Source organism: Macaca fascicularis, chromosome 3, assembly GCF_037993035.2.
Source record: "Macaca fascicularis isolate 582-1 chromosome 3, T2T-MFA8v1.1".
NCBI lineage: Eukaryota > Metazoa > Chordata > Mammalia > Primates > Cercopithecidae > Macaca > Macaca fascicularis.
The window spans coordinates 174,879,553-174,905,225 of NC_088377.1; the positions used below are offsets into that span (position 1 = coordinate 174,879,553).

At 36.4% G+C, this 25,673-nt stretch overlaps 1 protein-coding gene across 4 annotated transcripts in view; it reads left to right on the forward strand.

Moving 5' to 3' along the window:
• EXOC4 (exocyst complex component 4) overlaps positions 1 to 25,673 on the forward strand; it is an 825,737-nt gene that overhangs the window by 98,147 nt on the left and 701,917 nt on the right. For all 4 annotated transcript variants that reach the window (XR_012432868.1, XR_001489711.4, XM_045387459.2 and 1 more), the window contains 2 exons: positions 6,037 to 6,280; positions 24,263 to 24,437. Coding sequence is in view for 2 of the 4 variants with exons in the window: in XM_045387459.2 (XP_045243394.2) it covers positions 6,037 to 6,280; positions 24,263 to 24,437 (419 nt within the window). In the remaining 2 variants the exon portion in view is untranslated. The remainder of the gene's footprint in view (positions 1 to 6,036; positions 6,281 to 24,262; positions 24,438 to 25,673) is intronic.

A 25,673-nucleotide genomic window follows, 5' to 3' on the forward strand; every position in this document is an offset into this window, starting at 1 on the left:
CCAGTCCATGACATGTGATGTGTTTCTATTCATTAATTATAATTTATTACTTTAGCAGTGTTTTATAGCTTTCGTTATATAGCTTTTATATATATATATAGTAGCTTTCATTATATAAGTTTTTCACCTTTTTCGTTAATTCCTGATTATTCTTTTAAATGTAAATTGAATTATTTTTATAATTTCCTTTTGAGATTGTTCACTGTTAGTGTATAGAAATGCAACTGACTTGATCATGGTGTTTAGTCCTATAAGTATGCTGCTGAATTCAGTTTGTTAGTGTTTTGTTGAGAATTTTTACATCTGTATTCATAAGGGATATTGGTCCGTAGTTTTCTTATAGTGCTTTTGTCTGGCTTTGGTATCAGGGCAATTCTGGCCTCATAGAATAACTTAGGAAGTTTTCTTCCTTCTTCTAGAATTTTTTGGAAAAGTTTGGTTTTCTTTAAATGTTTGGTAGAATTGACCAGTGAAGCCATCGGGTCTAGAGCTTTTCTTTGTTGGGAGATTTTAGACTACTTATTTAATCTCCTTACTAGTTATAGATCGATTTGGATTTTCTATTTCTTTGTGATTTAGTGTTGATAGGTTTTATGCTTCCAGGAAATTATATGTTTCATCTATGTTATATAACTTAGTGTTGTACAATTATTCACAGTACTCTGTTATTATCAATTTATTTATCTAAAATCAATGGTAATGTAACTTCTATTTCTGAATTTAGTCATTTGAGTCTTCTCTATTTTTTTCTTAGTTCACCTGGCTAAAGGTTTGTTATTTGCTGAGACTAGCTCGGTCGGGGAGACCATAACCCAGCGGTGCTACAGGAATTAAAGACACACACACAGAAATATAGAGATGTGAAGTGGGAAATCAGGGGTCTCACAGCCTTCAGAACTGAGAGCCCCGAACAGAGATTTACCCACGTATTTATTAATAGCAAGCCAGTCATTAGCATTGTTTCTATAGATATTTGATTAACTAAAAGTATCCGTTATGAGAAACGAAGGGATGGGCTGAAATAAAGGGGTGGGTCTGGCTAGTTATCTGTAGCAGGAGCATGTCCTTAAGGCACAGATCGCTCATGCTATTGTTTGTGGTTTAAGAACGCCTTTAAATGGTTTTCCACCCTGGGCAGGCCAGGTGTTCCTTGCCCTCATTCCTGTAAACCCACAACCTTCCAGCGTGGGTGTTATGGCCATCATGAACATGTTACAGTGCTGCAGAGATTTTGTTTATGGCCAGTTTTGGGGCCAGTTTATGGCCAGATTTTGGGGGGCCTCTTCCCAACAGTTATTTTTGATGATGTTTTCAAAGAACCAACTTTGGTTTCATCAGTTTTTGGTATTGTTTTTCTATTCTCTGTTTTATCTCTGCTCTAATCTTTATATTTTTTCTGCTAGCTTTGGTTTAGTTTGTTCTTTGTTTTCAAATTCCTTAAGCTGTAAAATTAAGCTGTTGTTTTGAGATCTTTTTTGTTTTTTACCGTAAGCATTTATAACTATAAATTTCTTCTTTTTTTTTGCTGTTTTTCCTGCATCCTGTAAATTGTATTTTCATATGTTCTGTTTTCATTTTCCTTAATCTCTAGGTATTTTTCTAATTTCCTTTGAGGTTTCTTCTTTGATACATTGGTTTTTAAAGAGTGTGTTAATTGACACAAAGTTGTGAATTTTCCCTTTTTAACTTTGGTATTGATTTCTAACTGTATCCCTATTTAGTTAGAGAAGATACTTTGTGTGATACATTCTGCTTAAATCTATTGAGACTTAATTGGCAGCCTAATATATGGTTTGTTCTGGAAAATGTCCCATGTGTACTTGAGAAGAGTGTGTATGTTGCTGTTTTGGGGTAGAGTGTTCTGTATGTGTCTGTTAGATCTAGTTGGTTGATTGTGTTAAGTCTTCTATTTCCTTATTTCTCTCTGGTTGTTCTATCAATTATCAAGAGTAGGGTATTGAAGTCTTCAACTGTTATAGAACTGCGCATTTCTGCCTTCAATTCTGTCAGTTTTTGCTTCATATATTTTGATAGTCTGTCATTAGGTGTATAAATGTTTATAACGGTTATATCTTCTTACTGTGTTGAGCCTTTTATTAATATATAATGTCCTTCTTTGTCTCTTGTAATCTTTTTTGATTTGAAGTCTATTTTTTTCTGATATTAGTATAGTTACCCCTGCTCTTTTTTTGCTACTATTTTCATGGAATATCTTTTTCCAGCCTTTTACTTTCAGTCTATTTGTGCCTTTGAATCGATTTGTGCCTTTGTAGACAGCATATCATTGGGTCATGAATTTTTATTCATTCTGCTAGTCTCTGTCTTTTGGTTGGACAGTTTACCCCATTTACGTTTAAAGTAATTACTGATAAGGAGTGACTTATTTCAGACATTTTGCTATTTTTTTCCATATGCATTATTATTTTTTTGCCCTTCATATTCTACATTACTGTATTGTGTTTAGTTGACTTTTTATAGTGAAATGTTTAAATTCCTTTCTCATTTCCTGATGGTATACATTCTGTAGCATTTTTCTTTGTGCTTACCATAGGACTTACGTTTAACATTCTAAAGTTATAACTCTCTAACTTGAATTTATACCAGTTTAACTTCAATAAAATACAAAACATCCACTCCTTTAATGGATCTGTCCCTAAAACTTTTGATTATTGATGTCACAAAATTATATTTTTATACATTGTGTGCTCAAAAACATAAGCTAATAAATCTTTTAAATGCAGTAGCCTCTTATATGATGTAGAAAACAAAATGTGAATTTACAAACCGAAGTTAACAGTAATACTAGCTTTTAGACTAATTATTTTTAAAATCTTTTAATATTTTAAATTATGTAGAAAACAAAGTTACAGTTAGAAATAATTGTCTTGTAACACTACTAATTTTTATAATTGCCTAGACATTTATCTTTATTGAGATATTTATGTCTTCATATGCCTTCTAGTTACTGTCTAATGTCCTTTCTTTTTAACATGCAGGACTTTCTAAAGCATTTCTTGCATGGCAGTCCTGATGGTACTGAAATCCTGTAGCTTTTGTTTACCTGGCAATGTCTTAATTTTTCTCAATCACTTTTGAAGGACAGTTTTGCGAGATACAGAATTCTTGGTTGACAGTTTTTTATTTGTTTGTTTGTTTGTTTTGGCACTTTGAATGAATCCACTGCCCTCTGGCCCCTGAAGTTTCTGATGAGAAATCTGTGGATAATCTTATTGGGGATCCTGTATGTGATGAGTAACTTCTCTCAAGATTCTCTCTTTGTCTTTTGAAAGTTTGATTCTAGTGTGTCGTGGTGTGGGTCTCTTTGAGTTCCTCTCACTTGGAGTTTGTTGAACTTCTTGGATATTTATATTCATGTATTTCATCAAATTTGAGATGCTTTCTGCTATTATTTCTTTAAATATTCTCTGCTCTTTTCTCTTTTTCTTCTCCTTTCAAAACTCTCACAATGTCTAAATTAGTGCATTTGATTGTATCCTGTGGGCTCTCTTCACTTCTCTTCAATCTTTTTTCATTCTGTTCTTCAGATGATAATTTCCATTGTCTTATCTTGATGTTTGCTGATTTTTTCCTTCTCTCTGCTCATATCTGCCTTTGAATCCCTCTAGTGAATTTTTCATTCCAAGTATACTTTTCAACTCAAGAATTTCTTACTCTTTTTTTTTAGTTTTTATATCTCTTTATTGATATTGCCAGTTTGTTTATATATCATTTTCTTGATTTTCTCTATATTTTTTGTTATTTGAGCATCTTTAAAATAGTTAAAACTTAAAAAAAAAACTTTTTGAAAGTTTTTTTCTTAATGTATCTACCATTAAGTCTTTTTCAGGGACAGGTTCTGTTGATTTATTTTTTTTCCTTTGACTGGGCCATATTTTCCTCTCTATTTGTATGCTTTGTGATTTTTTTGTTGTTGTTGAGAACTGGGTATTTCAGTTTAATGATGTGGTGACTCTGCAAATCGGATTCTCCCTCTTTTCCAGGGTTTGCTGGGTTTTGATGTTGTTATTGTTTTATAAATTACTGTAGCCAGTGTCTATCCCAAGGATCAGCCTGGGTGTTAATTTAAGATCTCCTCAAATTAAGCTTTTCTAAGCCTGCACCTTTACATGAGCATGCACGGTCACTTTATAATTTTTTGAATACATTCAGTTGTTTTTGAATGTCCTAGTCCCAATGTTTGGGTTTAAAAAGGGAGCAAGAGAAAAATAAAGGTGGTGGGGGAAGGCTGTTGGCTCTTTAAATTCCCTGGAATTTACTTCAGCAAGAGTAGGAGAGGCTTGAAAAATTGGAGGAGGTGCAACAGCAATGGTCACCCACCTCTTTGTACCTCTGTGATTAGAGGAAGCAATCAGCGATTGGAGCATAGGTTCTTGATACTTGGTGGGCAGGGTTCTTTTTGCCCATCGTGTCTCCACCAGGTGTGTGCAAGCTACTCCAGGAATAGGTACAGGGATATCTGCCACAGTGCTGGGTAGCTACTGTGATAAGAGCTGTAATTGACCGAAATTAACCACAATTTACCATCTAAGCCTTCCCTTGGAAGTTGCAAGCCTTACATAGACTCCAGAGTTACAAAATAGTTACATCAGAGAGATTCTGCCAGTACAGTCCTGTTGGTGGGGAGATTCTTGGTGCTTCCTACTCTGCAACCTTCCCAGAATCCTCCTTAAGTGCATTTTATAAGTTGGGAACCCCCAAAATAGGGACTGAGGAGAATGCCCTACAGTGGATTTCAGATCATCTGAAATAGAGGTTTTACGGACTTTATGCAGCAGTTACAAGAACTCATTCCATTTACTGGGATGTTTTCTTTCTTCCCTAGTAGATTTCAGTACCATTCCAGTAGTGCTGAATAACTTAGAATGACTTGTAGTCTAATTGAGTTTAAATCTACTAAGGAAGAATGTATTCATTCTTGCAAGATGTTGCGTATTGTTAAAATCTCACATTTGTTTCCAGGGTTGGAGGACAGAGGTGGATGGGGCAAACTTTTGACTATTAGTCTCCATCTTCAGGCTTATACCCACTTTTGCTTTTGTATATCTTAATCCAGCCATTTGTAAAGTGAGGCAGTTACTTTTAAGTCAGAGATTTGTAACCTGTTTTTTTGGCAGTTGTGGAAACCCGGAATTCCTATGTGAGGTTTTGCATATGTATATTCATTCTTTGGAGAGCAAGGCCTGTGGCTTTCAGTAGATAACAGAGATCTCCTATCAGCAGTTCTCCCCTCTCCCCAACTTGCCACAGGGGTTGAGAACTAAAGTTTTGGTTATTTCTTCAATTTCAATGCCAAATTGTTTGAATGAATGCTGTATTCTAAAGATCTACAGAGGCTTTTGACATATAACATTACTTCTCAGAAACCTTTCATGGATTATTAGCAAGATCTGTCTCCTATAGATAATGATGTTGTAGCAGACTATGTTTAAAGAAAAATAGGTTGTTCTTTTGTATTTATGAAATACCTCTTCGTTACTCTATTTCCTCAAAGTCTTGTCTCACTTGTATGTACTGTTTTTCCTTAATCTTTTTAAAAAATTTATTACAATTTTAATTTATTTACCACCCTTTCCCCTGTGTGTATTTATGATGTCTTTTTCTCCAGTGACTTACCACTTTTAACTAACAAATACAAACCTGAGGCTAGGATCCAGCTCTTTAGAATTCTCTTGCAGCACCACATATGGCATTTTATAAACAGCGAGTGCCTAATAAATGTCATGGGCCAGCGGACTCATGGCAGAAGTAGTAGTCTGTGGAAAACTTCCCACGGTGATTTGTTTACTAATTTTTATTGCATCTGCCTCTTATTACTAACTGATGGGTATGATTTGAGGAATATAAATGTTATTTTGTGACTCTTGGATGGTTATTGGGCAAATATAATTTAATTGAAAAATCCTCTTTAATTTCTTAAGAGAGTAATCAAGGCAGTGATTTCATTTATTAGACTGCTCTTTTTTGGGGTTTTTGAGTGGAGTCTGTATCTGTTATTGTTATTATTTAATTTTTCAGTGAGGGAGATAAACCTGCAGGACATCAAGGAAGATTTAGAATTGGATCCAGAGGAAAACAGCACCCTTTTTATGGGTATCCTCATTAAGGGTCTGGCCAAACTGAAGAAGATCCCAGAGACAGTTAAGGCAATCATAGAGCGCTTGGAGCAGGAGCTGAAGCAAATTGTGAAGAGGTCTACAACCCAAGTGGCGGACAGTGGCTATCAGCGGGGGGAGAGCCTTACTGTGGAGAACCAACCGAGGTAGGTGGGAGTGTAGTTTGTATTTTTGATAACTCTATTTATTGTACATTTTCTAGGCGGAGCGTAAGTAACTTATCTTCTGTTGATGTTATTTTCCTGAATTTAGGATACTATAGCCCATAGAGGCCAGGTGCAGTGGCTCACACCTGTTATCCCAGCACTTTGGGAGGCTGAGGCAGGAGGATCACTTGAGGTCAGGAGTTTGAGACCAACCTGTACTGGTAGTGAAACCCCGTCTCTACTAAAAATACAAAAATTAGCTGGACATGGTAGTGCATGCCTGTAATCCCAGCTATTCTGGAGGCTGAGGCAGGAGAGTTGCTTGAATGCAGGAGGCGGAGGTTGCAGTGAGCCGAGATCACACCACTGTTCTCCAGCCTGGGTGACAGAGCGAGACTCCGTCTCTAAAAGAAAAAAAAAAAGGATACTGTAGCCCATACAAACTTAGATTGGTAAAAACAGCTTGACTAGGCATAATTCAGCTGTCTGTTTTTTGATGTTGTTGAAAAATTTAAAGCATATTATCACTGAGTGAAAAATATGGACGTATTTATAGTAAAGATTGTCGATATTTAAACATATTTAAAGAATAAATAAGTTGAATCAAATAATGTAGTAGCTATTGTACACATACTAAGTACTCAGCAATGTTCAAGGCAATTTATGTATATTATCTCACTTAATTATCACTACAACTGTATGAGCTAATTATTAGTATCCACATATTGCAGTGAGAAGAACTGGAGCTCAGAGATTGAATAATTAGCAAGCTCTTAGAACAGGTGGCTTGTCTTGGTGTTGAATACTAGTCCATTTGATTCTAAAATCCACGGTCTTTCCTGTGTCTTATGCTTTCTTCTTTAATGTGTAATGATATTTTCCAATAGACAAATCAGTCTCAGGAATTTTTAAAACAATAAGATTTGAATTTCATAATACTTGTTTCATATGGAGAGTACTGAAATTCAATTCAGATTCTGACTTTGTGACTATCATATGCTAAGGGATCATGTGTGACAAACAAGAAATCATAATCTTGTAGATATGTTGTTAAGGAAATATCTACTGTTTATACTTAGTGCTTAAAATTTTTTTAAAAGAAGATAAAATTAAGCAGAAATAATAACTTATTTAGTATAGAGTTCTCTGTAGACTTATTTAAATTTTTTGGAAAAAATATGTTCTGTATTTCTATGTTCTTTTGCATATCTAAATAACATTGATTTCAGTTATACTTTAACATTTCAGAAATTAATTTCCTTGTAAACTTGATTCAAAAGTATTATGCTTGGTGAAGTACTATCCTTTATCCTTCTCCTGCCACAGAATGTTTCAAAGTATGTATCTGGCCAGGCTCAGTGGCTCATGCCTGTAATCCCAGCACTTTGGGAGGCTGAGGTGGGCAGATTGCTTGAGGTCAGGAGTTTGAGACCAGCCTGGCCAACATAGCGAAATGCTGACTCTACTAAAAATACAAAAATTAGCTGTGCGTGGTGGCGCATCCCTGTAGTCCCAGCTACTTGGGAGTCTGAGGCACAAGAATTGCTTGAACCAGGGAGACAAAGGTTGCAGTGAGCCGAGATCACACCACTGCACTCCAGCCTGGTTGACAGAGTGAAACTTCATCTCAAACAAAAACAAAAACAAAAACAAAAAACAAAAACAAAACACAAAAAACAAACAAAAACACCAAAAGTAAATATTTGATGGGTTTTGGAGAACAGACCTGACTTTGTATCCCCATTTTGTGATTTGCAAAAAATACCTGTCTTACAGAGTTGCTTGCTTTAGATAAGGTTATATGGTTGTGGTGGTTAGTGGAATAGCACCAGTAAGTACTATAACATGCATGTACGCATGTGCATATGAATACATGTTTATTATTGGTGCCTTCCTCAAATTCCATGTTCTTTGATCACTTACATCATGATCCAGAGAAAGTGGAGAGTGGTTCTTTGAGCTTTGCCTTTCTTCTTTCTTCGCCTGGTACCTGGATTTTCGTGAAGACCTTTTGACTCCTTACTGATGATACTCTAAAATTCTGGTTTGCTCTTTGCCCTGTTGCTGCAAGTTCCTAGATGAATACAGTGAACTTTCCTAGGGAAATAGCATTACTATAGTATATATCAGAAATAAAACAAAAGGGCATGGATTAATAACTTTTCTGCAGATCTCATTATAGTTCCTTTAAAAGCACTGTGTCTTTCATAGGAGTTTCATCTTTTTTTTCCCCCTTGCCTAAACTCCTTCCAGAATTCATGAGTGGAAATTATAGCACTAGAAGTATAATGGAAATTCAGCACACTGCCCTGGGAAATACTAAATGTTTCTCTATGAGGAATGAGTCAGCAGCAGGGTTTTTTTCCCTGTTAAGTGTCTTTTTTTTGGTCGTATTTTAGAAAGCTTTTGTAGGCAGGATATATTGGACACTAACAAGTGAATGAGCTGTTTGCCTTGGCTTTATGTCTATAATATAATCCCATTTTATAAAACATACAAATTCAATATTTGGTACCCAAACTGTTTATTATGAGACAAAATAGTACAGAGAAAGCAAATATTTGGAGTAAACCAGTTTGTTAGAAGATCAAAGATTAAATTTGGGGGTTGGGATTCCAAATGACTGATAATTTTGAGCTAGTCTCTAGTTGTTGTGTGCTATCAAATGCTTTAAAACTTTTCAGGAATTAATTCTCTTGAATTAAGCACAGTCATTCAAAAATGATCAGCACTGTTGCTTCTAAAGGATTGGAATTTTAGAAGCAATATTGTCAAATTATCACTTGAAGCTTGTGGTGCTTTTGTGCATTGAATTTTACTTAGGAAGGTATTAGTGGCATTTATTTCAGAGAGAAGTAAAATCGCAATACTTGGCATTATTTTTTATTATTGTTTACCATTCATGAAATTTTATGGTTAAAGATCCATGAATTTATTTTTTTAAAGAAAGTTGGAACATAGACCAAAAAATCCATAAATCCTGTTCCCCAACATGCATATTTTCTCCCCCACCCTCCAATGAAATATCCTGTTCTAAAACATTAGCTATTCTGAGACAAGATACCCATACTGTAACTTTCCCTGAAAGTTTCATCATCTTATTAAATATATTCTGGTTGTGATGCATTGCAGGCTTGTTTTCATTTGTCTTTATGTAAAGAGAATTAATGTTGTGTGCTATTTTGCTAGAAATGTAGAAGGAAACAAGCTAGTGAATTCTTTCTTGCTTTTAATTCCTACAGAGCCAGGATGCTTTCCCAGCCAGTTTTTTAGAAAATCACTTTGGTGACCTACATATTATTTTATTTTATTTTGTTTTTGATCTCCCAAACTATCTGTTGTCTATTTATAGGAGAAATATTTTGTCTTTTCTGTTCATTCATAATCTATCAGTGTCTTTAAGCCTCCACTTACTATTAAAGGAAAATATTCAAATACAATTATTGCCAACTTGATAAACATTAGGGTAACATTTGCCTTGCTAATTTACCAGAACCACCTGCTACCCGTTATTTCTCTAGAAAGACAGGCAGTGTCTTCAACTTCAGATGGTGACTGTAGCCTGAAGCCTCTGCATTTCAGAATCGATTTCTTCAACTCCTGCTGCCTGATTGTTGATTCTTTCCCAAAATCCAATTCATGAGTATTTTTATATTATTTTTATTTCAAAGAAGCTGGAAGGAGTTCTATACTTAACAAATAAGAAAAGCATAAGGAAGAGATGGAAGAAAAACTTATCAAAGATGTGGTATCTTGTCAAGAATATGGAAGAAAAGAATATGGGAAAAGAGAATGGTTGGCATGTGGGAGGGAAATGGACCTGTTTAAATGCGAAGGCAAAAATTCATTGCACGAAGGGCTGGTGGAGGTCAGCTTCACTTAGGTAGAGCTGTTGGTCCTAGAGAGGGCAGAAAGCGTTGAGTGAGTTGAAGCCATTGCTTCCAGGGAGACATTGCTCTCTTTTGGAAGGAAACCATTTTAAAAGCTTCATTGACCTCTGTTATGAAGAAAGAGGATTAAATATCAGATGTGAAAAGCAGAGAACTTTGTGTGTTTTGGGCTTGTTGTGATATTGAAGAAAGCTTCATGGAAAACATGGGAAAGAAATACGCTTAATGCTAAAAGTAGTTGTGTTTGGTTAGTAGGCTTGTAGTCTTTGCTTTTTCCTATTTTGCACCTCAAGTTATAGTGAAAATAATTCATAATCAAGAAATTACATTATTACTTAGGTTATTTTAATCACAAGAAATTATTAGAAATTAAAATGCCTATGGGGGTATGAAAGTTCATAAAACTAAATTTTAATATAGAAAAATATGATACCTGTTTTTAAACCAACTTGATATCATTCATTAATTTTATTATTATGTGTAACTTTATATATGTTTGGTTATTTATTGGCTGCCTCTAGAATGGAAGAGAAGAGAGCACTAGTTTGTCTTGTTCAGCACTGGTGTATCTCCAGAATCTAGCACAGTGCCCACCTGACCCATAAGAAATTTATCGTTGATTGCAAGAATAAATTCCACATTTATGAAATATCTGCCATGGACCAGACACTGGGCTAAAATGCCCAATAAATTATGTGTGGTCCCTGTCCTCCTGGAGTTTAAAGGGGGAAGAAAGGCATTACTCAAAGAACCCTAAGATGTGAGAATGAAAGCAGCCAGATTCTTGATATGCCATTTTCACTGATTTTGCTTACCTCTGTGTTGATTGAATTTTAACTGTTGCCAAGCGTGCTTTTAGAGATGATACCAGTTTTTCATGTCATGGATAATGTTTGAGAGTTCCTATATCCCCTTTCCAACAGATTGTATTATCAAATACTTTTATCCTTGCCAATCTGAGAGGTGAAAAATGGTATTTCCAAGGTGATTTGGATTTGCATTTTTATTATAAGTACGGTTACACTTCTTTTCGTTTGTATAAAAGTAACTTGTCATGATATCTGGGTCATATATGGATATATTACTTCAAAATAAAATAGGTTGTGAGTGAGGATACACTTACAACAAGCCATGAAATGATACTGAAGCAGGGTGATAGGTACAAGGTGGTTCATTATCCTATTATCTTCACTTTTTTAATGTTTGAAATTTTCAACAGTACAATATTTAAATAGTGTTTATTTCCTTTTCAATGAATTATTTTTCTAATATGTTTGTCTTTTCTTGATTTGTAGGAAGTCTTTACATTTTTCTAGTATGTTTGTCTTTTATTGATTTGTATGAACTCTTTACATATCTAGGAAATTGGTTCTTTGGAATTTATTTTGTAACTTTCTGCCAGTTTCTCTTTTGACTTCATGATGTTTCTGGGCACGTAGACATTTGTTTTAGTTTTTTATGAGGCTATATTTATCAGGTTTTATAGCTTCTGGGTTTTGTGTCATACTTAGAGCTTCCTTACTCTTAGATTATAAATAAAATTTTCAACACTTTTCTAGTACTTACACAGTCTCATTCTTAATATTATTATCTTTGATACATCTGGAACCTGAAGGAGTGGCCAAACAACTTTTGAGCACACTTGACACGTACTACACTGTATTGTAAGGGGTTGTACACCTTTTTCATTTCTGTCACCCATGTATCTGTCATGTAATTGATTGTCCATGTTAGCTGTGTAATTGCTGAATAATTCTAACATTGAATCGTTTATAATATAGCCATGGTTCTTCTCAAGGTTGGTATTTGCCTCATTTTCTAAAACTCTTTATTCCCTCGTGGTTTTTCAGTCTGTGAAGACTGAGATTTTCAGAAATACATTGAATTATTGCTCTAAAATTGAAAAAATAAACTTTTGAAATATTTTTTATAATTTGGAGGCCAGAATTCAGAATGAAGGCATACTGATGTAATAGAACATTCTTATAAAATGTTTTTATCTGTGAGGAAGACTAAAGGCTCAGGCCTCAAGGATAGTTTTGTAGTATAAATACCATGTTTATGGAAAGAGAAATAAATGAAATATTGATCATGATTTTTGTTTTAGACCTGTGGCTAGATTCAGGCATGAGTTTCTTTTTCATATAAATAACATTTCCTTTTATCTCTTCTTTCTATATTAGTTACCTGTCTTCTAAGTATCCGAAATGCAGGACATGGTGGAATTGGTCATTTTATTTTACAGAAAAGTCATTTAAGAGCAGCTTTGAAGCAAGGTCAGACATTTGTCCTTGTGGCTTCTTATAGCCATTCCCAAGCACCGCATGTAGCACCTGGACATGCTTGGAATCAGGAAGGGCCTCCGTGTAATTTAGATGAGTAGTTAATTCGAATCAAAGCAAGCGGGAAGCAAGTAAATTTAACTTCAGTGATTGTGATTCCATTTGATTAAATCTCTACTTTTGATTACACGTATCAGTGAGAACATGCTTTAAATATACCCAACTATTAAATATTGAAGGGGATGAATAGGATGAACCAGGGACATATAGAAGAAATTCCACTATTCTTCAACTAGGATATGTCCCCTGCAGCTTAACTGAAATATTTTTAGAACAAATGAATTAATTTTTTTTACATATGGGACTTATTACTCAATTGTTAACTAAAATATATAATCATTACCATGAAAGGTCCCAAGTCTATATACTTGCTAGTAAGACTTAAATAAATTAATTGATAATAGCTCCATCACATATACAGTGACTGAGAAATGTCGATAATGTTCATAGTTCTTTTGTAAACATGAGGTTGGACAGCTATCATTCTGATTGTGTATTGTTCTTTGGTTATAGTCATTAGAAAAAGGCTTCTTGGCTGAATAAGCCAGAGATGTTACTCCATATTACATTTCTTAAACCTTTGTTTTTTTATGTGGCAAAGTTTAAAAAAAAAAAAAACCTACTCTCGATTTCTCTTGTTTTACATATTATAGCAGGTTCAAATTAAAGATCCGACCAGTCAGAGGAATAGATACAATCTGTTTCATGGACTGTCATAACTTTATTTAGATGTCAGCCATCGTGCTATATCAAGGCCACTTCTCTGTTTGCTAGAATAGGAGCTGCCTTAGGTTTTGTCATTTTTGTGCACTTGCTAGTGTTGTAATAGGAAAGGCACTCCAAGCTCAGACTAATACTGGATCTTTTCATTGCAAAAACAAACAAACAAACCTACATCAAAGGAAATTCTTCCATTGATGATGTGTAGGGGTGGTGTCATATATGATTAAAGCACCTTCATGTGTTTCTCAGGCTGATTTCATATTGTCTGGGCTCTTCTATCTCCTGCCCCATCCTCTTGTCATAGTCTCTAATCAGATTGGACTGTGAGTTTATAAGGGGAGGGGGAGTGTTTAACTTTGTGTTTGCAGCCTGATTTAGGGCTGGGCACATATTAAATGCCTACGAGTTTATTTTTCTGGAGATGTGATCTCACTCTGTTGCCGAGGCTGGAATGTAGGGGCCCAATCATCATTGCTCACTGTAGCCTTGACCCCACTGGGCTCAAGAGATCCTCCTGCTTTAGCCTCCTGAGTAGTTGGGACTGCAGGTATGTGACACGATGCCTGGCTATTTAAAGTTATTATTTTATTTTATTTTATTTTATTTTTTTTGTAGAGATAGTGTCTCACTGTGATTGCCTAGGCTGACCTTGGACTCCTAGTCTCAAGCAGTCCTTCCACTTTAGCCTCTCAAAATACTGGGATTACAGGTGTGAGCCACCATACCTGGCCAGTTTTAATGAATGAACGAATAAGAAAAAGATGCAAATAAGGTAATTTAGTGGAAGTTATTGTTACTATATATTTTTAGCACTACTCACAGTGGGTCTGTGGACCCACATCACCAGTGTCACTCGAGAGTTGGAAATGCAAATTTCTCCAAGAAGCAGTGGTTATTAAATTGGAATGTTTGGGTGCAGGGCCCACAGGACTCTATGCCGTGGTTGATTCTTATGCACACTGAAGTTTGAGAAGACTCTTTAGATAACATCACAAACGTCATCGAATTTTGCAGTTTTGTAGTATTCACGCTTTGCAAAGCTGTCTGCCATCTGGTATCTCACCTGAGTGAGCCTCACCACTTGCCTCCTCACAGGCAGGGGCATTATTATTAATCCCAGATTTACCCAGAGAAATGTGAAAGCTGAAATAATTTGACAGTTCACAAAGCTTGTTCGTGGTGCAATTAAGATTAGAAGTAGTCTTTTTCCACCATGTAAGTTTGCTTTCTGGCTTATATAAAGATGATGTTTCCAACCCATGTCGTGGGCCTGATTTTGTTTGTCCTCAGAAGGATGATCTCTGTACTAAATATCCATTTTCCTACCCATACCTCACACTGTGGTCAGTGACAGGCCTCAGAGATAGCTGGACATGTTGAGAAGCGTGAAAAGCAGCCACAGAGTGCCTGGATTCTAATTAGGTCACTTGAGAATCAAATTTTATTATCTAAATCATTCCTCTAGGGCCATTCTTGTACTAAGAACAATATACAACAAAGCACTAAGAATATGCACCTAAAATCTTAACTTTTGTTATCCCTGGGAAGTGAATTTATGGATCATTTTTCTAATATTCCACTATGATGAAATGTTATTTTTGGAATGGGGGAAAGGATTTCAAAAGAATGATACTGATACTTTAATTCAAAGAAAGAGGGCCTGGGTTTATTTTCTAATTTGAGCCACTAATTTGGCGTACATCAGGATTCGATGTTTGAGGTCATCTCTCCAGAGCTCAGAAACCTGACTTGACAAGGAGGGAGTAACACAGGAAGGAAGTGACTAGTGCCAGGCCCCACTTCAGTATGCTTGTTATTTTTACTGTGTTTCATTCTATATTACTACTAATTTTTTCTTGCTCTTTTCATAGAGCAGATGGAGAATTAGTCAGCACTCTTTAAATAGTAACCCCTTTTTACATGAAGACTTATTAATAAGTGGTAAAACGTATTTCTATCCCTTAAAAGTAAGTATTAGATAACCTTGAAGATTAAATGGGCTGCATGTCCTATTTGAAATGAAAAATAGTAACTCAGCCAGGCTTATTAAGGAAATGTGTATGAGAGATATGGGCAGGTAAAACAAAGACCATTTTTAGCTAATTGATTATACATTTCTTTTTATAAAATTATAAAGTTTTCATATAAAATCTATGCTCTGAGTTCACTACTTTCTTACCTTTTAGAGCATAGTGATAGGGAAATAAACATTCTGTGGTTATTGCCTTTGTCAGTGGGGAAATGCAGAACCCTGATATTAAAGTCTCAGCAGATAAGTAGTAGAACAGAACTAATTCTTCTACCTTGTGTGTGTCTTTGCTTCGTGATCAAGTAAGGCAGCTTCTTGGCTGCAAACATGGGTTTTCCAGCCAAATGACTAATTCAAGGTTCCCTGGATGTTAAATTTAGATTCAGATAGTCTTATCTCACCTTAAATATTGAACATTTTTCACAGCTTGATGATGTAGCTTTACACTGTTGATGCTTCTTGCCTTCTGCAACTGTGACTGTTTCTTAACATGTGCCTCTTCTTAGCCTTCTGCCTTTTTTCATGGTAGCACTTGAAGATGAGATACCCAGGGATTGCTAAGTTAGTAGATGATCTGGAGAATAAGTAACATTTTACTTCTCTAGGAAGTCTGGTTTTAAAAACCGCTGGGTAATTGGATATGTGTTTAAGGAATTAACACTTTCTTCATCCTGATACTTTTCTGTTTTTTAAATGTAAAATATATTTTATTGCTATATTATTAAAGTTGGCTCTTAAAGTGTGTATCTTTCAGCTCGTAACTCTACTTCATGTTCTCATGTTTAGCTTTATAAGGTTACCTTTTTGAGAGCCTAGTTTTGGGTGAAATATTTTTTATAGTGGGCTTCTAAAATCAGGAGGTTATAATCTATAACACTTTTTTTCTTACCACCTCATCTGTAATCAGGCCTCTCTCCCATTCTGCTGGAGCCCACTTTTTCATTCCTTCATCAACAAATACTCATTTATTGCCTATCGTATGTTATTTTGCCAACTGGTGTCATGCCAAATATTGGAATACAGTAATAAATCAGAAACTCATAGCCATAGTGAGCTTGCAGTAGGGGGGAAGAGGAAAGGACTGCAGGGAAGGAGAGACTACTTTGAGGACAGTTTTAATAATCCTGGCAAAAGGCAGCATGGCCTGCATGAGCAAGGTAACTGTGACAATGGAGTGAAGGAGGCCTATTTGAGAGAGAGTAAAGAGGTAGCAGTAAAGAGACTTGGTGATGCGTTGGGTATGAGGGAGGAGGGCAGGTAAGGATTTTTTGCTGGGGCAAGCATTGCCATTTACTGACGTAGAGAACATGAAGAAGTAGGTTTGGGGAAGAAATGATGAGTTCCATTTAAGTCATATTAAGTTTGAGGTCTATAGCTCAGGGGAGTAATCTGGCCAAGAGATATGTGTGAGAGTTGATAGCAGGTAGATAATTGAAGATTAGGGGCGAATGAGCTCAGCTAGAGAGAGTTTGAGGGTTGAGAAGAGTTGACCGCATTTAAGGAACAGGCTGAGGATGAGGTTCCTGAGAAGGAGCAACTGGAGAAGTGGCAGGAAAGCAGAAGAGTGGAGGGCTGTGGAGCCAGTGGAAGCCAGTGTTTCAAGAAGGCAAGAGTGGGCAGTAGAAACAAGTGCTGTGGCTGTTTGATTAAAGGGCAAAGTGGGTTTCTTGGATGGAGCAAAATAATTATTAGGGACTTTTAGCAACAGATGTTTTAGTCGAGTCCCAGGGGTGAAAACCTGTTTGTGGTGAGAAGGAAGAGGCGGTATAGACGGTTGGTTCTCTTTCTAGCCTTGGCTTCCCTAGCATCATAGAGTACTTACTTTGGCCTCTCTTCTAAAATAGTTTCCTTGCTTTCTAACACCCCTAAAAAGGGACATTCTCCAAAACTGTGTCCTTTGTTCTCTTCTTATCTCTGAACTTCAGTTTCCTTGTCTATAAAATGGGGATAAAGTAGTACCTTCCTCATAGGGCTGTCCTAAGGATGAAATGAGATAATCCAAGTAAAGTGCTCAGAGTGTTGTGAATAATTAGGGAAGAGTGGCTATTATGAGCATAGGTCTCCTTTTTGTTGCTGTCATGATTTCATTGTCATTGTCACTGATACTTCATTTCAGTCTTACTTTCTTAGGGATCTCCTCCATTATGACACGTAGCTAACTACCTGCCCCTTGTAGAAGAAGGACCCCAGGTCATCATCTTTCATCCTAGACTTCTGCTCATATTGCCATCATGCATTGCTCATTCTTTTATTCATGAACTCATTTGCCCTCAAAATTTGACTGTTTTCTCCATTCTGGACATTGGTCCATGTGTTATAGGAGAGATGTGTTTACAAAGAACCGTAAAATAGGAATTCTGCCTTCACTGTCTGGCCCAGGAGGCCACGCATGCCTGTTTTGTCACTTCTCTCAGTTCATTGTAATTGTTTGTTTGGAGGGATTGTAGAATCACAGAGGAAAGAGAGAATTAGCTCTTACTCTATGGATTAGGCCTCTTTTGGTTATAAGTGCCAGAAATTGAAATCACCTAACTTAATCAAAGAGGAGCTTTTTATTAGAATGATACAGAATTACCATTGTGGAATATAAGCAGGACTTTACTAACCAAGCTGTAAGAAGGAGAGAGATGCGCTAGGCCTTAGGAACATCCAGAGTATCTCTTATCTCCTTTCCCTCTAGATGGTAAATGTTAAAGATACAGGAATTAATTCATTGTTACTTTTAATTTGCTGTTGTTTTAAGTGTTACATTCATATATATTTTTGCATGTAGCTCTCACAGTCAATTTCTGAGGAAGCTGAAATTTGGAGAAGTCTAGAGAGCTGGTATTCAAGTCCAGGTTTCTAACTGGCATTTATACCACATTGCCATCCAGGATTAATATTTTCTTTCACCAACTGTGATGCTGTATTGAGTATTACTACATACTGTTTTGTGACTTTAGAAATAACTTGGAGAGAGGGGTATGTGTGTTATTTTTTTCTGAAGGGTAGAAATCGCAATTAATTGAAATTAAAATCTCTAAGGTTCTTGGGCCTTTACTAATTCAATTCAGTTTAAGGAATCATGAGATAATTTCATGATCTTGCCACTCTTTTGTCTTTTTTAGATCAGTGGTGAAAACCTTGATCCTAGCAGGATGTAAGCAACTGAGCTAGCTGCAACATAATGTTTTGTTTCTTTTATTTAATATTTTGTGGTGGGAGTGGGGCAGGGAATGATTTCAATGGGGTGTTGTGTTTTCATCCTCAGTGTGTCTCCAGCTAAAGGCAAACAGCTCTTTCTCAATCTTGTGGGCAGTCAGAGAGTGTATATAAATATTAACAACATATTTCAGTTTATTTCTGGTAGCTTTAAATTGGGCCAAGCTAGTGCAGATTTACATCCTGTTTATGTGAATGATTCCTAATGTCTTTTATTCTTTGCTGCATCAGGGGAGCGTTGTCTTCCTTTCTCCTTTTCTTTTTAAAGGAGTGTACATGCTGGTGAGGGACAACGTATGGTTGACTTTGGTTTCTTTTTCCTTATTAGTCATTCACTGCTTATCCCACTACTGAGTTCCACTCAATGATCCATTGAAACCCTTCTTGTCAAGGTCACTGGGGACCTTAAGTTGTAAATTTCTCTCTCTTAGCCTTACCATAGCCTTTGACTCTGCTGGTATTCTCTCCTCTTTTGTCCTCTGCAATGTTCCCTGGCTTCCTTCTTCCTCTTTAGTTACTTTCTAACCATCTTTTTAATGATACGCTTTCCTGGAGTGTTGGTCCTGGACCTCACTTGCTTTTCTTATTCTGCATATTATCCCCGAGTGATCTCATCTCCTCAAATATTTTTCACTTTTAAAATTTCCAGTATCATTCTCTCTGCTGAGCTCCAGACTTGCATATCTGACTACCTAAGGATATACACCTTAAACTTAACATATCCAGATAAAAACCCAACATCTCTCCTTCTAGATTTCTTTTTTTTTTTTTTTTGAGATGGAGTTTCGTTCTTGTTGCCCAGGCTGGAGTACAATGGCGCAATCTTGGCTCACCCAGCCTTCGCCTCCTGGGTTCAAGCGATTCTCCTGCCTCAGCCTCCCGAGTAGCTGGGATTACAGGCATGCGCCACCACGCCCAGCTAATTTTGTATTTTTAGTAGAGACGGGGTTTCTCCATGTTGGTCCAGTTCCCGACCTCAGGTGATCCGCCACCTCGGCCTCCCAAAGTGCTGGGATTACAGGCGTGAGCCACCGCACCCGGCGTCCTTCCAGATTTCTGGTTTCACTTTAATTCTTTCTCCCCCCACCTCTCTCAAGCATAAACCAAAGAGTGTCTGAGGCAGGTCTCAACCATTTAGGAAGTTTATTTTACCAAGGTTAAGGACGTAGCCATGACATAGACTCAGGTCCTTATGAAATGTGCCCACACTGGTCAGGGCACAGCTTGTTTATTTTTATTTTGAATTTCATACATTTTAGGGAGACATGAGACATCAACCAATATATGTAAAATATACATTGGTTTCATCCCTAAAGGTGGGGCAAGTCGAAGCGAGGAGGGGCTTCCAGGTCATAGATAGAGACAAACAGTTGCATTCTTTTGAGTTTCTGATTAGCCTTTCCAAAGGAAGCAATCAGATACAAATTTATCTCAGTGACCAGAGACATGACGTTGAGTTCTGTCTGTTCTTTGTCCACAAGGAATTTCCGTGTGGACAAACCGTGAGGGAGGTATGTAGCTTTTAAAAAAAATCTTAGTAGCTATTTTTTTAAGGAATAGAACAGGAAGCAGGTTTGCCCTAAGGCGTTCCCAGCTTGACTTTTCCCTTTGTCTTAGTGATTTTGGGGTCCCAAGATTTATTTTGCTTTCACACAGGAAAGGTTAACCATTCTCCTCAGTGTTGCTCAAGCCAGAATTTCAGACAAAGGAAACCTGAACCTTCCCCTCTCTTTAGAATTGTACCATTACCTCAGCTAGTTCTATTTTCTAATTCGATTTTTCCAGCAGTGTTGTCTCTTAGAACAGTTATTAATTAATACTTTTGCTTTGCAGATGGGGATACTTGGAGAAGTTGGGAGAGTTTTTTCATAATGAAAGATGTAGGAAGTGTCAGTGCTGGGAAAGAATGGAAATCTGTTGTTTCTTACATGTTATTTAAGAAGGAGAAACAAACAAAAAACCAAGTGAGCTAAAAGAGAAAAGTTGATGTCCTCCTGGTAGTAAGAATATAAAGGAATCAGCTTTCACAACACCTCGGTTTTTGAGATGCCAAGTTTCATTTTTCACTATTTTATGTATTTCCTCTTCACTGTTAGAGAGGTGTTGGATCTTCCCTCTCCCCACTCAGAGCCACAGCTGCTGTTCTTTGAACAGCTATATTGAGGTATAATTCACTGCTGCACAATTCACCTATTGAAAGTATACAATTCAGTGGTTTTTAGTACATTCATAGAGTTTTGCAACCGTCACCACTATCTGGTTCCAGCAAGTTTATGTCCTCCCTAAAACAAATCCCATATACTTTATCAGTCAGTTCCCACCCACCCCCAGCCTAAGTAACCACTAATATATTTTGTGTCTCTATAAATTTGCCTATCCTGAATATTTTATATTACCATAATCATATAATATATGGTCTTCTGTGACTTTTTTTCACTTACCATAGTAATTTCAAGGTTCATTCCGATTGTACCATGTATCAGTACTTTATTCCTTTTTATGGCCAAATAATATTCCATTGTATGAATATATTGCATTTTATTTACCCATTTATCAGTTGATGGATATTTGGATTGTTTCTACCTTTGCGTTTTTATGCATAACACTGCTAAGGACATTTGTGTACAAGATTTTATGTGCACGTATGTTTTCATTTCTCTTGGGTATAGAGCTAGGAATGGAATCACTGGCTCCATATGGTAACTATGCTTAATGTCCCGAGGAACTGCCAAAGTGTTTTCCGAAGCGGCTGTACCATTTTACATTCCCACTGGCACTGTATGAGAGTTCCAATTTTTCTGCATCCTTACTCATACTTTTATTGCTTTGCTTTTTGATTATAGCCATCCTAGTGGACTGAAGTTCTAGCTCATTGTGATTTTGATTTGCATGTCTCTGATGGCTAAATGATGTTAAGCATCTTTTTGTTTGCTTATTGGCCATTCATATATATTCTTTGGAGCAATGGATATTTAAATCCTTTGTCCATTTTTAAGTTCAGTTGTCTTTTTATTACGAGTGTAAGATTTTAGATTTGTCTTTTATCAGATTAATGATTCACAGATATTTTCTCTCATTTTGTGTATTGCCTTTTTACTTTCTTGATGGTATCATTTGAAGCACAAACATTTTAAATTTTGGTGTGAGAGCTGTGGGTTTTATTAAATAACATGACACCATTGTGCTTTGGTAAGGTGGAAGAGAGCTTTCCTCCTGTTAAAATGGCTGGAGGTCTCAAAATAGGTAGAGCTGCAAGTGGAGTGTCACCACTTGTGATCTGTCTCCTAGCTACTATTACATTTCCTTTCCTTTCTCCCTATGTAGCCCGTCCTGTGGCTGTGATGGCCACACTATAGGAACAGGCCTGTTTTGGCTTTGAGCCTCCAGGAGTGGCAGAAGCTGGAACTGTGTCAGCATTTTATTAAGAGATGGCTATTTCCAAGATGTTAATAGATACTGTGAATCTCATCTTACACCTCTATTCTCTACTGGGTTTTTTTTTTTCCTAAATGTAGCACTGCTCCTGGCTGCTGAGCAGCTCTTGTCCTTGACTGACAGGCAAGGTATGCAGTTGTGGAACTCATCGGCTCTGCAGATAACCAGATAACAGCACCCCTAACAAGAGGAGCCACTTTTCCATTAAAACTTTGCTGCTGGTTCACAATCCTGTATCTAGAACTTCATGCCACTGGGACATTAGACACCAGTGTACCTCAGGCATCTGAATGTCATGGATCAATATGATTTCAAACCATGTTTTGAATACCTCAACATTTACGTTAACATACATTAAGTTTTAATTTTCTCCAGTAAGGACATTTGGCAACATAACTGCCATTCATGGCAGAAAATAACTAAGATTTTCCTATCAAGAGAGTACAAAAGATGTAATGTTAAATAAATTTACCTTTGTGAAAAGTCCATATATTATTCATACTTTGCTATCCACCACTCAAAAACATACTAAGTCTGTAGATTCATATTTGAGAACCACAGTCTTACATACCTAGAATAAATCTTTGTTGGAAAAGGAGAACTTTCACTTAATCAGGTATTTACTGATTAAGTTACTGATCTGTATGTTGCCAGATACCAGTTTTATACGGCTTATTTCCCTGCACCACATTAAGTGTTTCAGTTGGTATGTTTAGACACATGTTTCTGTATCTTGTATGTATCTCTGCTAATATTTGAGTAGTTCTTCAATAACACAGATGAGAAAGAAGAATTATTTTAGATATACGTGAGTATAAATATGAATTTGACCTTTAAAGGATTAAAAAGAATCATCAATCAAAAGGTAGAATGACTTCTATTTATAACTACAATGTGTAACGTCTGGATTATGTATGTATATTCTAGGCTGGGAGTACTACATAAATTCTATTGATTTTGTCTCATCCGAATTACAGTGTCAAATAGATATTATGGTTTTACCAGAAGATAGTTATGGGCTGTCACATTGGCACATTAATTACAATAATTGGGCAGTAAAGAAGCCATAGAATAGATAATGTGCTGTACGTTTTGATGAGATTGTAGTTATAACCCCTTATTTATGGTAATAAAACCTTGTTAATTGACACTGCTGACAAGCTCTTTTGCTTTCCTTTTCAACTTTCCAAGTTGGTTTGTCAGTATATTTAGGAATTACAAGCTGAGAGCCACAAAATATACAATAAAGCTCACATTGCAATGTTTTCTGTACTTGTTCATCCTATACACGTTAAATTCATTCAACAGTATTTGCTAATTATTGTTCTAAGTGCTCCTAAGTATTCAGAGATGTATAAAGCAGTGCCTACTCTGAAAGATTAATAATGGAGAAGTGAGGTAAAATATCTATATATAAAGAAATATGACCGACATTTATTGAGCCACATATGTGAGGCTCACGTGATAAGTTCCTTAAAAGCAGGACAAAATAGTATACAGGTTCAGAGGAGGAAAAGATGATTCCAGGCCTATGTGATCATTGAAACTGTAAGTCTCAGTGGTAGAGTAATTACTTTGCATCTCTGACATAAATCTTTGTGCTATTTCTAAAGATACATCTACATTCTAGAACTGTAGTGAGAGGTAGGTGGCTAAATGTACTGACATGGAAATCAGCTTTTGTTCTAGGCCTAGCTGCACTGCAACCTTATTTTGTGTCCTTGAGTATATAAAACTGATGTAATAATATGTGTCCAGCATATCTCACTATGATGAATGAGATAATGTGGATGCCTGAGCTTCTCCCTGTGGTGAAAGTCAGATTGCTTGGCAGGTGTATATATTTTTTTCAGGCAACTCGGGCCATGCGTTTGGATTGTAGTAAGTGCAGCTTTCCCTGACTAAATGGATTAATATGCTTATCAAAGTTCCTAATTTATTGCTGGGGAATAGCATATTCTGTGTTACATCTGAGCTGTTGTCTGAAATGCGTGAATTCCTTGGAGAAGCTGCCTATATGAATACATAGTAGTAGTATTGTAATCAGTGAGCTACGTTAAAGAGGCAACATATGTTTATTGAGATGCTGTTGCTGGTTTAGGGGCTTTATAATTGGTTTTAAAATTCTTACATCATTTCCATTTTATAGCAGAGGAAACTGAGGCTTAGATAAGTTTTTAAGAGTTGCTTAAGAAAATACAGTTGTTTGAATTCACATCTGCTGAAATCTAACGTTTATGCTGTTTACATTGTAGAGTGAGAGTGCTACTTTAGTTTGATGTTTTTCTTGCAGGTCACTGTAAGCCATTTATCTGCATGTATGTATGTGTCAATGTTATTTATTTGTTTATGTCACTAGGTTGCTTCTAGAACTGCTGGAGTTACTGTTTGACAAGTTTAATGCTGTAGCCACTGCACACTCTGTGGTCCTGGGATACCTGCAGGACACTGTAGTGACTCCACTGACTCAGCAGGAAGATATCAAACTGTATGACATGGCAGATGTATGGGTGAAGATCCAAGATGTTCTACAGGTAAGAGCCTTTTACAAAGGGTGTCGTCTTGATTCAGAGTAACAGTTTAGAATAACAACAGCAACAGCAACAACAAGCCACCTAAAACATTACCTTGAGAGTCATAAACAGGGTGAGAAAGTAATGCTTGCATTTGAATGTGATGTTGCTGATGGCATTAACTTCTACCATCTTCAAAAAACTTTTTAACAGGCTGTGTGCAGTAGCTCATGCCTGTAATCCCAGTACTTTGGGAGGCCACGGTGGGCGGATCACCTGAGGTCAGGAGCCTGAGACCAGCCTGGCCAACATGGTGAAACCTTGTCTCTACTAAAAATACAAAGATTAGCTGGGTGTGGTGGCGGGCACCTGTAATCCCAGTTACTCAGGAGGGTGAGGAAGGAGAATCGCTTGAACTTGGGAGGCAGAGGTTGCAGTGAGCCATTGTACCACTGCACTCCAGCCTGGGAAACAGAGTGAGACTCCATCTAAACAACAACAACAAAAAACCTTTTAACAGACTTCTTTTTTTTTTTTTTGGCAGACTTTAAAAACAGAAGCATATTCTCAATATGTATAGTATCTGTCTTTCTGTTGTAGTATACTTTACTTCACTGGAATTAGTCATATATTAAGGTAAAAAATATTAAAATGTTCTTAAGCATTATTTTATAAACATGTATATAGCTTAATTTTGTTGACTATTTCCTTAGAGTCAACTTGTGCATATATTGGGTTACATGACAGAACAAGAGCTTATTTTGAGAGATGAGAATAGATCTGTGAAGTATAAATGTATCACTTTGCTTGATTCGTTGAAGATTAAAGGAATGATATTACTCTCTGGTATGATGCTGCTGAAATGATATTTAGAAATTGTATTATATTTTTTCTCCATGTGTGAGCAAAATATATTTGATTTGGCCAGATGGAAATTAGAAATATAATTAAGAGTTAGCTGAAGCAAGTTTGACATAACTAAATAGAGGTAACTTATTAGATAGTATCTGCTAATATGAAAAAAATTAAGTATATGTAGGGAATTGGAAAACGTAATTGTGTAGGAATGAAATTACTTCCATGGCAAATAGGAGCCTTTGCAGAAAAAAGTAAATCATGAATGTAAATTATAGTCATTTTTTAGAATGTAGGCATGTTCTTGGTGGATTGCATGATTGATTCCTGGTTTCTCATTCGTTAGACAACTTTTGGTACAGTGTATATGCTTTACTGGTGGTTCAGTAGAAATAATATTGG